Below are 13,009 nucleotides of genomic sequence, written 5' to 3'. Positions count from 1 at the left end.
GCCCCACTCGCCCATCCACCCTCTCTTTCTCCTTCATCCAGACTTCTGCTGAGAAGTTTTGATACTTGAATGTTTCAAGGGATGTTTTCCCTTATACCCCATTGCTCCTGGAAGACATATATAAATCCATCTTTCATGTTCACATGAAAAAGAACTCTTGAGTGGCATAAAAAGGTCGCTATGGCATTTGGGGTGGGAACTGCCCCACAGATAGACATCCTCACTGTTTACAAAAAGGGGACGAAGAAAGAATTCCCATTTCATACTCGGAAAAAGGGGGTGATCGTATCTGTAATCTCTGCTGGGGTCCTACCCCACTCCCTTTGAAATCGCCCCACATGGGGTTCTGTTTCCCCATGTGTTTAAAATAGTTTTATCCCCACCCGACTCCTGTCCATCTTTGGTAGGACTTTGGAAGGGGAAGTAGGTAGGTGAGTAACTTTAGTACAAGGTGGTTTTACGGCGCGTACGGATTTTCGTTCTTTTGTTTGTTTTCATAGAGGGGGGGAATGTGTTCGTGGTTGTGCTTTTGTGAACGTTCCGCTTGTTTTCTGTGGCTTTTAGGAATATAAAAATGGGGTCTGTACCTGTTAGTTCCAGAGCTGGCGAAAAATATACATATAGAAACACGCCCCCCCCTTCAAGCCTTCGTATAACCCCCACCCCCTTCCGATTTACCACTTCTAGAAAGGACACCTTTATGTGGTGGAAAAGTTTTCCTAGAAAAACAAAGGGGATGGGAAATTAGGTGGGGAAGAGAGAGAAGAAATTAATGTCTGTCTTTCGGAATGTTTCGAGACAAAACAGTCCCAGCAGAGAAATCTAATTTCATAGAATATTATATAGGACTTTTATACCATTTTTGCCTGCTGATAAGCAGTTGTGCTTTAGAGATTTGATAGGCATATTTTGATCTTTCGACATGGCCTGGCCTGGTTTGCAGGCTTTTCCTGAGGCGGAAAGGAAAGAATCCTTTTAGGGTTTTTAGTTCAGCGTCAAAGAAAACAAAATCTGCATTTTTAAAATAAGAGGGGTTTTTTGGGGGGGTTCCTATCACTTTCTCTTAGAATCTTTCCGTCCTGTATAAGGTTATTGGAGGGTGGGGAGCTTGCAGGAGTGATATTCGACGAGGCAAACTATAAGCGAATTCCTTTTTATAAAGGTTAAACTTTAGAGGGTCCCAGTGGCTTAAATTAGTCAAACTTCACCTTGTCTTATAAAACCAGTTCCTAATGGAATTTCCAAGGAAGCGTCCTAATTCCGCCCCCCTGCTACTAAGTATAAAATCGGAGGTGTTTTGTTTTGTTTTAGATTGTATTTCCATCATTGGAGTGTATTTTGAGCCAGCTGGGGTTGGGTAGAATTCTGCGGTTTTGTCTGTTTCGGTTTTTTAACTCGCTGGTGCACTAAGTGAAACTGAAACCCTACAGGACGCGGAGAGCATCTTTCAAAATCGCCCTGAACCCCCTTTCAGCGCTAACATTCACATTTTGTAAAGAAAGCCTTCTCTATAAATGTATTAGCATATTCACTCATTTTAGCCATAGGCTCATTCCTAGACCTTATTAGTGAAGACAAGAGAAGTTTTTTAAAACCGCATTTTTGCTAAAGTATAAAAGCATGGATTAATAAACAGAATTAAATTTAAAATAAAGAAATAAAACTAGTTGATTTCGTTATAGGAAACTCTGTTCTTAAGAGTGAGAGAAAATGTTTGGAAAAGCCTTCTTTTGTTTCTTCTGTTCCACCGGTTCAAAATGTATTTTCCACAGCTGTTTAATGCCTCAAAATAAAAACCGATTTTAGGGAAGGGAGACCCCCCCCTACCTATAGCTCATTGTGTTATACTGCTTCTTCTAGAACTTCAGAATATTTGCAACTGTGTTCGTTCGTTTGTTTTCTTTACTGGCTAGTAAGGGTGTGTTATAAAGATAGTTTTTTATTGTTTTGTTTTCGTTTGGTCAGTGGCTCCCCTTTTTTTTACGTCACTAAGAAAAGCTGATAATGATTCAATTTCGGCGCGTTTTTGTTTTCTTCCCGTGTGAAATCGGTTGCATCTATAAACCCATTCAGCAAAACAGAAATAAAGCGGTTCTCCGTCTTTCCATTTGTGGCGAAAAGAGTCGTTATTATTACTTTTTTAAAGCCAAGAAAAAGAATGGACGGACGGATGAATGAATGGATGGATGGCTGGGTGAATGAGGGAAAGGGGGGGAAGTATGTGAGTGAGTTAATATTATGTTTACACATTACAATTTGAGAGGCTTCTACATGCAATCCAATGAGGGTGAGGCGAAGGTTCTTTTTCAGGACTGGGAAGAAGTAGATCCAGGATCCCCCAACTTACATTGGAGTTGAAAAGAAATAGAAAAGAAAAAAAGAAATATAATGCAGCTCTGATAAACATATCTTGCCTTACAACTCATTCGCACGGCCAATAAGCTTTCATGTAATGATCCTTCCCCAAAGTGACTTGTCCTACATATTTCAATTAGAACCATTACCAACTGGGAAAGGGATATCCATGTGCTGTTCTTAATAGTGTTTTTCAATTACCCACGACCAAAAAAAATCTAAATAATGAGGCCAGAAACAAACCAACCACGATTTTCTTATAACACAAACCTTGAAATGTAAAGTTGGCTGATGTCAAAAATAAAAATAAACGCTCTGTTTTGATCATGGTGATGATTTCTTATTTTATTTTTGGAAAAAATATTTTTTTAAAAAATATATATATTTTCAAGCTCTGGAAAGAGAAGGGGGAAATGATCGCTGGATCTAAGTGGAATAGAAGTGGGAGCGGGGCTTGTCATAAAAGAGAGAGCGAGAGAAGAAAAGTCTGCGCGGTAGGGCTGCAATAAAAGAATATGACCGCCATAAAACTTTATAGGGTATAAATTTCTGAAGGTTAAGGAACTAAGCAACTGTAAAGCAAACAAGAGTAGAAAACTTTCAGAAGCTCCTAAATTACTAGAATGTCTTGAGAGAGAGAGGAGGTGAGGGGGTGGAAGAAGTAGACAGACATTTGTGCCTTGTTTACCCAGAAATTGGGGGCACTTTTTTAATAATAATAAAAATAATGTTTTTAGGGAGAGAGAAAGAAAGAAAGAAAGAAAGAAAGAAAGAAAGAAAGAAAGAAAGAGAGAAAGAAAGAAAGAAAGAAAGAAAGAAAGAAAGAAAGAAAGAAAGAAAGAAAGAAAAGTCTACATAATTTATCCCCCTCTTGTGAATTCTGTGAAAATCCAGCGTTCTGGATCGCTTCGCCCTTTGTGTGGCGCTTCTTATCACTTCCAAGCTGCCAGCATCCTGGATCGTAAACTCACAACAAACACACACCACCATATATATATATACACACACACCCCAAAGTTCTGGCGAGACGTCTGGGTTTAGAAAGCCTTTCTCCCCTATTTTTAATCTATTTACAACCCGAGCTTTCCCCCATCCAGAGCAGAATACTTCAATTGTTTAGTCTCGGGTTTTGAAACAATGGTGGATTTTTTTTCCTTTCTAAAAGCGAGATCCCAGCCCCTGTCTTTTATTGCTCTGAAAACGACCGGCTGGGAAGCTTGAGGTAGAGCTGGGTAGGGTGGAGTTATTCTTCGTAATCACAAATATACACAGGATCTTATGATTTTAGAAATGATTTATCGTGTGCAACAAGACTTTAAAAGGCACACAAAGGGGGAGAGACAGAAAAAGAAAAAAGAGATCCATAAAAGCGCGCGCGCGCACCAAATCTTCATCTCCCACCTTCCCTTATTATTGGCTTGTACGTTTCTAAAAACGCCTTACTTGGAATGATCGTTAGATGGCGCTGTTACTCCACTTTTAGAAATCACCGAGCCAGCGGCTTATTGGATTTCTTTCCCTCTCGAGTCCGCAACACCTTGATTTCATTAGGAACAATAAACGGAATTGCTGCTCAAAACCTTTGTGAATAAATCCTCCAGTATAAAATATAGGGTTAATTATGGCGATTTTCAGGTTTCTTCTCGAGAAGGTTCTTATATGTTCAGTCCATTGGAAGAGAGACATCCACAAAGATTTTAAAAAAAACTTGCAGCACGAATGCAGCAGGAAGTTCTCCTGCGCAAGCCCCTTTGCAATGAAGAGGAACTGGTAAACTACGGAACAGCTCCAGCACAGCTCCCATTCATGTCCATTTCACGCCGTATGTGTGCGCTGGGTGACCGGATCCTGCCCTGAAGAGGCTATGTGAGTGTGTGGTCAAGGAAGCAAGAAACGTTTAAGAGCAGAGAAATATAACCTTAGAGGGTGTTGTTTTGCTCCTCCACTGTTTTAGGACCGTTAAAAGGTTATGGTGCTTATATTACAGTTTCCAAAACAAAACAAAAAATGTATTTTGCAAGAAAGAAAGCAGATGGATCACAAATTTTGGGAGAGGGCAGGAAATGTCCATTCATTCCACAAGGACCCCATTATACTTTGATGGGAACCTCTGTAGTACATTATATGACGAAGACAATTCAGGCAATCGCAAGTCTCCCCCAAAACCTTATAGGATTATTCAATCACTTGTTTTCTTAATGCGCTCACCCAGACATTTTGTGAACCCTGACCACACATATTCCTATGTATGTGTGTGTTTGTAAATATATAAATAAGAAGAGGTGTGTGATTAAAATGAACCGAAAACAGAGATGAATTTACCCTTTCACGTAACCCTTTGTAAATATTTTCTTGGTCTAAGAGCACAAACACCATAAAATTATTCGCTTAAAAACCCCCAAAATACTTTCATATCTGTTTCGCTGCCCCCACTCCCCAAAAGCCTCAGATGAAAATGCAAGGGGGCATTATTGGATATAAAACACTTCATTTGTTAGACAGAAATAACATGACCAGGAAACGGAATATTAGGAACACAACCATTTTAATAAAGGCTTTCTAACGAAAGTTTACAGCTTTTGTAGACGGATTTTGAAGAAGAATACAGCAGATTGTTGACATTCGATACACAGTTTTGTTAAAGGGCTCAGAGCCTAATTTTACAACCGTACAAATCCAAAAGGTGGTGGGGAGAACAAGAAAATGAAATGCCACCCCTCCCTTGCAAATCACCCATTCCACCCCAAAGGCGAATTCCAGCAAATCCTCGCTGTATAAAAGCTGCAATCCTTTAGCCATAAGTAGTTTTGTGCAAATTAATAGGAAGCCTCTTTTAAAAACAAACAAACAGCAACAACTCATGGAGCTATAAAGTAATGAGAAGTTACAGTTTACGAAGTGATGTATTTTGGGGGAAGCTTTGCTAATAAATCTTCCCTCCGCTGGGTATTTGTAAATTATGTTCCCACTTTCTCTTGTGGTTTTCTCCCCCACCATAATAAAAACATTTTCCTTTCATCAGAGGTCCCTCGTACAGTATGCCGGTGATATAATGCAAGCGACTGCTTCAAGATCCATTGGCGGCGCTTTGTTGGACATCCTGCACTAAACTCTACTGCGCTTGGTAAAAGCGTTAACTTCCAAGACAATTTAGCACTCCGCTCGCCAATCCCTCTCTCGTCTTGATACGCGTATGCGTATCTATGTGTGCGCGCACACACACACACACACAGAGAGAGAGAGAGAACGCTAATAGACTTTTCACATGTTGGTAGTTATGCATTTACAGGTTACTTAGTCATACACGAGGATGCCGCACTTGTCTATCACGAAGGAGGCTAGTTTTTTTGTTAAGATGCCAGCAAATCCTACTGTTTGCAAATTTATACAGACACACTAATCTTCAGGCAATGGTGATGGGAGAAATCACACCGCTCTTTCCGAAATCTTCTTAGAGACACGTTTGAAACTTTTGGGCAGCCATCTCCACTCACTAGGGAATAATCCCCATTGGACACAGTGGTGTTTACTCTTGAGCAAACATGCACAGGACTGTGCTATGGGATCCCGCACGCGCTTACCTGAGAGTAAACCCCATTGCACTCAGTGGTGCTGACTTCTGAGTAGGCTTGCCTAGGAACTCAAACATTAAATCGTTCACAATAGTGGAAAGGGAGGAAGATCCCGCTCTTATTTTGTTCTATCACTTCGTGAATTTATGGGTTGTTATAATCAAACTTTCTTTAAAAACTCATTTGTTATGCTTAGTGGGTAGTAAAAGAGAATATAAAAAACCCTTTAAAAAAGAGAGAACGAGAGATAAAGAAAAGCTTGCATTTAAGGCATCTTAAGCAGTTAACGCTCCAGTTGCGTGGGATTGTAGGTTTGGATCAAATTCCTCTTTTACGAAATAAAGCAAAATAGATTTTACTTTAAAACAAATAAGGCTGGATAAGCTTTAAATGCCCTTTCTTTCTTTCTTTCTCCCTCAATTTAGATACAGGACCATAGTCGGAGTTACCTTTTTCGAATGGTACAGCTTTAAATATTGTTTTCAACATCAAACCTTTAAAGTTTAAAGGGATTCTATTAGGTTTCGGGAATCTTTATTGGGGGTGTTCTGGGGGGCTGAGATGCGTCTGTTTTCGCCTTTGAGGAGTAAGCAATATAGGGCTGCTGGGATGATGGCGTGGGTAGTGGGCGGGAGGAAGAATTTAGATGGACCCAGGGCAAGAGGAGATAGGTTCGAATACCCCAAGAATTGGGGTATCTCAGCTTAAATGTGTTGTAGAAATGAACTTCACGTGGGGTGGCGGGAGGGGGGAGAAGAGGAAGCTTATGGGGATGCTTCTACTGTATTTGGAGAGGCGGCGATGGCTAGGACAGAGGTTTATCAGAGGTGGGGGTCCAAGAGGAAGCTCCGATGTCTTATGATCTGAGGAAACGTCTTCATAATAGTTGCTGACTACGTTAAAGGGTTCCTAGAATTTACCCCCTGTGTGCTTATATCGAGAGAAATTGTCGAGTTAGCATGTTAAAAGCTGAAAGCAACTTTAACAAACGTCAGTATAAAACAGAAATACACTACCCCCCCCATATTCCACCCCCTTTCCAACCTCACCCCACACACCTCTCAACGCACACCCAGTGTTAAAAGCACCTGGTGTTCTAAGTTTTCTGGGGGTGGGAGGTGGGGCGACGGTGCTGAGAATGGGCTATTATGAATGCCCATAAATGTGGCGTTTTGGAGGTGATAAGAGACGCAACATCGCATCTTCTCCTATGTGGAAGGAAAGGGAGGGAGGGAGGGAGGGAGGAGGAGGGAGAACAGGAGGGTAGAGGGGGGGGGAGAATAGTAGAGAGAGCCGAAAAGTCAATGTTATATATGAAAAACTATAATCATTTTAATTCAGTATTGACACCCCAACATCTTGCGATAATGGAGTTTAGGCGCCAATCGAAGCCGGGGTTTTTATAGCAGTAGGGGAAAGAACTCGTAAAAACCCTTTAACAGCTTTTTATGTAGTGCGATATAACCAGCAAGAACATCTCCGGGTGTGCGCGTTTTTATTTATTTATTTAGTTGTTGTTTTGTTTTTGTTTTTTATTTTATTTTATTGCGCTTTATAGTTTGTTAAACAGTTTACGGCCCCCTCTTTTTCTGGGGGGAGTTTTTTTTTTTAAACAAATGGGCCATTTCTTTCTTTTCGTGCTGATAGTTAAACCTTTATCAATAATAAGGAAATTGATCATTAAAATGTTAAATCTGACTACCTCGTTTGTTTTAAAATATGTTGAGGCTACAGGACGCCGTACGATTTGATAACTTGGTATTAAAATACCAATTACATTTATAGGAGGCTTTTAGAAAAAAACGGGTAGCAATTAAATCCGGCCTCTTTTTACAGTTTTCCAAAGCAACCCTGACATTTTCCAAAGGCTAAAACTGCCTCGTTAAAATAAAAATAAAAAAAATTTAAAAAAATGGAAATTAACGATGGGAGCGAAGCCTCTCTTTAATTTTCCAACCCTCCCCAAATATCAATCTTTTGGGTGGGCTTAGGTAGATGATTTGTCGTGAGGCGAGAGATATCTCATTAACGTAGATAGTTTAGCATATTTAATCTCTATATTTACCCCACCCCACCCCCCTCGCTCTCTCGCTCTCTCTTGCGCGCCCTCTCTCTCTCTCTCTCCCCCTCGCTCTCTCTCTCTCTCTCTCTTTCCTCCTCTGTCTCACTCTCCTTTCTGCTCGCAGGCTGTTCAGAGTCCGTGTGGAGTACGTGGAAACCAATAGGATGACGGTTCCGTAATAGATGCAAATGATCCAGAAAAGACACTGGGAAATATGAACAAACTCATTTGCTCCGAAGTAAATCACGGAAAACTGTTTATGAACTGGCACCTCTCCTTGGAAATGTAAAGCGAGAACTCTTTTTAAGTACCGATTTTTTTTTTTTTAGGGGGGGCTGAAGAAGAAGGAGGGGGGAAAGAAGAAAAAGGAGAAGAGCGAGAGAGAAAGACAGAGCGAGAGAGAGAAAGAGAGAAAGGAATAATAATAATAATAATAACAATCACAACAACAGCAACAACAACAACAGCAACAACAATAAAAAAGGGGAATCCGATACCATGTACTGTGGCAAAGAGTTTTGATTCAATCCTCGGGATTTTTCCCCCCTTCCTCCTTTCTTTTAATCTATGTATATCTGTATGTATCCCTGGAAACCACAAAGACTCGTGGGTTAGCAGCTCATCGCTTCCATCTGATTCCGTGGCTAAATATCCTGTGGCTTTTTGATAGACCCTCACCTTGTTACCTGCCTCTTTACCTATTTAAAACAAGCTATTTATATGACAATGAGCTCCTATTTCGTCAACTCCCTCTTCTCCAAGTACAAAACCGGGGACTCCTTGCGCCCCAACTTCTACGACTGTGGCTTCGCCCAGGAGCTCGGAGGGAGACCGACGGTGGTGTACGGGCCGAGCACCGGGGGCACCTTCCAGCACCCCACCCAGATCCAGGAATTCTACCACGGAGCATCGTCTCTCTCCAGCTCCCCTTACCAACAGAATCCCTGCGCCGTAGCGTGCCACGGGGACCCCAGCAACTTCTACGGCTATGACCCGTTGCAGAGACAAAGCATCTTCAGCGCCCAGGAGTCCGACCTGGTGCAGTATCCCGACTGCAAGCTCGCCTCCGCCGGCCTGGGAGAAGAGGCGGACAACTCGGAGCAGAGCCCGTCTCCCACGCAGCTCTTCCCGTGGATGAGACCGCAAGGTGAGGAGGCATCCTAGAAAGGGCCCGCCGCCGCCGCCCAGCCACGGCCGCGGCATTTTCTGAACCCATAAAACTAGTTAGCCCTCCTTTTTTGCCCACCTCTTCTTCCACGATCTTCCTCCCTCTCCAACTCCCCTCCCCTCGCCCCCAGCCCTCGGTTACTTTTTACTGTTTTATGAGCGTAAACTTTTGCACCTCTCAATTGCTTTATCGCTTAATTACCCTGAAAGGGGAGCCTTTTTCTCCTGAATGGGGAGAACTGGACTTCTCTCCCCCCCCTCTTTATTTCAGTGTGTGAGAAGCCTTCCCTAAAGTTTATGGTACTTTTACAACCTCCGAGACCCCCTTTTTGTGTCTCTCCTTCACCTCCTCCCTCCTTCCTTTCCTCCCTCCCTCCCGGGCCCTTAGTTGTTATCTTTTAACCCTCTGGAGAGCTGGTGGGGAGTAGGAGACGGTGGTGGCATTTACACACACACACACACACACACACACACACACACAACCCCCTCTGTATAAAGGAACTGGCAAAAGAGGGTTCTTGCAAGTAAACTAAGATGCTGCTCGGGGGCGCGCGGGTGGGTGGGTGGTGTTCGCCAGAAAATGACCCGGTTAGGGGGAGAGAGGGGGAGTGTTGGGAGCAATATTTCCTTTCAAGAAAGCAGGCTGGTATTGCAGGGGGGGCCGGCTAGAGCGCATTTGTGGTCCTCGATGTCTCCCTCCACCCTTCCCCGGATAATCACCCTCCCCCTTGCAACGTTAGAGAAGGGCAGTTCCTCCCTGCCTTTGTGTGAGTGTGTGTGTGTATGCATCCCTCCTCTCTCCTGCGCTCTCTGCCCCCAAAGCAGTTTTATGTGTCTTCTCTCAACCTCCCTTTTTCCTCTCCCTCTCTCCTTCTCTCTCTGTGTCTCTCTCCCCCTCCCAACTCCCTCTCGCAACACCCCAGCAGCCGCCGGACGGAGGAGAGGCAGGCAGACGTACAGCCGCTACCAGACCCTGGAGCTGGAGAAGGAATTCCTTTTTAATCCTTACCTGACCCGAAAGCGGAGGATCGAGGTGTCGCACGCTCTGGGACTAACCGAGAGGCAGGTGAAGATCTGGTTTCAGAACAGGAGGATGAAGTGGAAAAAGGAGAACAACAAGGATAAGTTCCCCAGCAGCAAATGCGAACAGGAGGAGCTGGAGAAACAGAAAATGGAACGGGCGCAGGACGCGGAGGAGGCCGGAGAAGCACAGACGGGGGACAAGAAGTAGGAGCTGGAAGAGTGGACAGGCAAGCCCCAGGAAAAAAAGAGAAAGAAATAAAGAAAAAGCCCCAACCTTTCGTCCTTCCATTAATGCCAGTTAATGTGAGAGGTGGTCGGGGTGGGCTGGGGTGGGGGGAATCTCAACACTGCTTAGGGAAGGAGGGGGGGAAAAACTCCCCTTTTATTGCTGTAAAACAATATAGCTGTGAGCGTCCTCTTCTCCTGGTTGTCCTTTGATACCCACAATGAACTATATCTATATTTAAAAAAAGAAAAAAGAAAAAGAAGACAGATTCTTGGAGTCTTTTTAGCCTTGTTGCTCTTTTTTGCGTTTTCTTGCCAGTTAAGAATTAGTAATAGTGTAATGCAATAGCTTCTGTTAACCATGACTGTGAAAAGGATTCCCTTCCCTTCACCCCCGTCTCTCTCCCTCCCTCCCTCTCTCTCTCTGCCCGCCTCCCCATCCTTCCTTCGCTCCCTCATTAGGAGGCACACACTTCTCAGTGCTGTGGAAACGATGTACAAATGATATACTGCACTTTGGGAAGACTTACTTTCTTCTCTGCCTTTCTGTTTTTTTTTAAAACTTTCCCCTCTCTTTCGCTCCGTCCTGCCCACTCATATTATATATATATAAATATAAATATATAGAGAAATTATGTGAAAATGATACATAGTGCACTTTTAAATCAACATCTCTCATCTCTTCTCCCTCCCTCCCTCCTCCTCCCTCCTCCCTCCCTCTCTCTCTCCTCTCTTGTTGTGGTTAAACTCTTCAGGAGGTAGCTCTGAAAACACACACCCGACAACATGAAACTGCCTATTTATGCTGTAGTCGTCTCTTTTTTTCCTGTGGTTCATTTCCTCCCTTCCTATTTTGGGGTCCCGTTTTTGGCTTTGTTTCTGCGTTTGTCTTTTTAAGTGTATCTTTAAAAAAAAGGAGAAAAAATTAAATAAAAATTAAATAGAGAGGTCCCCCCCTCCCCTTTTCCTTTTAGTTAGCATGCACACAGTGGAAGAAGTTGTAAAAAAAAAAAAGTATTTCCCCTCTCCCTGGGTTTTTTTTGGGTTTCTTTCTTCCCCCTTAGGTTTACTGTGGAAAAAAAAAGAGAATGTATACTGTATCCGTGAATTACTTTATGGGGAGGGCGGGGAAACTAATGCTATATTTTGTTGTTCTCTCTTCACTTTGTTCTATTGTCGAAGCTGGAAGCGGCGGAAGAAAGGAGTTACAATAAAGTTTACAAGCCACAATTTCCCCCGTGACATTGTTCTTTTCTTCACCCTGCCTTAAAATTTCCTCTGGGACGTCTTGGAGAGAAAGTAAAAAAAAAAAAAAAAACCAGTAAAACCCCCCAAAACCGACCCAGCCATTCCTACTGTCACCCAAGAAAGCCTTTGGAGAGACACCGAAAGAACTCGTGGCTTCTGAAGAACATTGCACCTGAAGCGGAGCAAGGGGAAAAGCGAAGGGGAGACTGGGTTGTCCTTTTGAAAAGTACTGCAAGCATGTATTTCATGCCCTGTGATGATGGGGAGGTTTGATGGAGGCTCTCTGTGCCAGGAAACTTCTAAGTGTGTGTTTGTGTTTGTGTGTGTGTGTGTGTGATTGTATTCTGTCACCGCTGGATCCCAGCTCCCTTGTTCCTATGGTGGCGATTCTCCCCCTCTCTGGGTCTCTCGGAGTCTGTGGCACGTTGTCAGTTTGGCTGCCCTCGGCCCCCTCCCATGATGAGCGTAAGCATGATGTATACAACCTTCCTATTCGACCCCCCCCCCTCTTTTTTGCAACTTAACCTTGAAAAGAAGGACCTCTGCCAATCTCTTAACTGCAAGGCCATCTTTATTCTTATTTGTCATAGAAGGCTTTGATAAGTTTCACTGGAAAGTGTGCTTTTCCATTTCTCCCTCCCCCTCCCCTCCCCGTCCCCCTTTCTTTTGGAAGCCTTCCTTGCTTCCCCAGCAGAAAGCAGAGTAACCAGCTGGTCACATTTTCCTTCTCACTGTAATTGAGTCCAGCAGAAGAGCTGACACGCTTAAATAGAGATCTGTTGTAATCTTTCCTCCTCCCTCCCCTTCTTTCCCCCCTCCTCCTCCTCCTCTTCCTCCGCCACCAGAAAAAGCAAAGCCAGCTCCGAGACCCAACGCCTGTGGCAGTGGAATAAATTACATGCATAACTGAACGGCGTTTAGAAGGGGAAATAGGCAAGCTTGGGGGGGGGCGGTCAAAAGAGAAATATTAAGTATCACTGCGGTGGGGGGGCCGATTTGTTGGTGGCAGTCAGATGGTGAGTCCTTTTGTGTGTGTGTGTGTGTGTGTGTGTGTGTGTGTGTGTGTGTGAAAGAGAGAGAGTGTGTGTGTCAATGGAACTGTATAGTATATCTAGAGAAACCCGCCCCGAGGTCGTGGGATAGGGAGGGCTATATACCTAGTCTGCCTTTTTATCGTGTATGTGCGCGCGCGCGTGCGCGCGTGAGAGACAAACAGAGAGAGAGTGTGTGTCTGTATGAGAGAGAGTGAAAGTATGTGTGGGAGAGTGTGTTTGTGGGGGGGGAGAGGGGGGCAGGGAAGGACTGGGGAAGGGGAGGAGGAAAGTAGTCTACTCGTGATCAAAAAGGACAGTCTCCT

The 13,009-nt window shown here is 43.6% G+C and overlaps 2 protein-coding genes across 3 annotated transcripts in view; both read left to right on the top strand.

Moving 5' to 3' along the window:
* Positions 1-8,209, top strand: part of HOXB9 (homeobox B9) — a 50,317-nt gene extending 42,108 nt beyond the window's left edge. The window contains exon 2 of the mRNA XM_082194637.1: positions 8,114-8,209. Within this exon, the coding sequence (XP_082050763.1) occupies positions 8,114-8,157 (44 nt within the window). The 3' untranslated portion in view covers positions 8,158-8,209. The remainder of the gene's footprint in view (positions 1-8,113) is intronic.
* A 500-nt stretch (positions 8,210-8,709) lies between these two features.
* Positions 8,710-11,634, top strand: HOXB8 (homeobox B8; the record flags this gene model as incomplete). 2 transcript variants are annotated; one of them, XM_082194640.1, is made up of 3 exons in its annotated part: positions 8,710-9,136; positions 10,083-10,482; positions 11,587-11,634. In XM_082194640.1, the coding sequence occupies 2 exons, from the start codon at positions 8,710-8,712 to the stop codon at positions 10,385-10,387; spliced, it is 732 nt and encodes a 243-aa protein (XP_082050766.1). In that variant the 3' UTR covers positions 10,388-10,482; positions 11,587-11,634. The 2 variants fall into 2 exon arrangements, with proteins under 2 accessions (XP_082050766.1, XP_082050765.1); XM_082194639.1 differs by having other exon boundaries at positions 10,080-10,482.
* Between the last annotated feature and the right edge of the window lie 1,375 nt (positions 11,635-13,009).

This window comes from Podarcis vaucheri (assembly GCF_965113315.1).
Source record: "Podarcis vaucheri genome assembly, chromosome: 13".
Classification (NCBI taxonomy): Eukaryota; Metazoa; Chordata; class Lepidosauria; order Squamata; family Lacertidae; genus Podarcis; species Podarcis vaucheri.
Note: the sequence above shows the minus strand (reverse complement) of the source record. Positions and strands in the feature narration are given on the sequence as shown.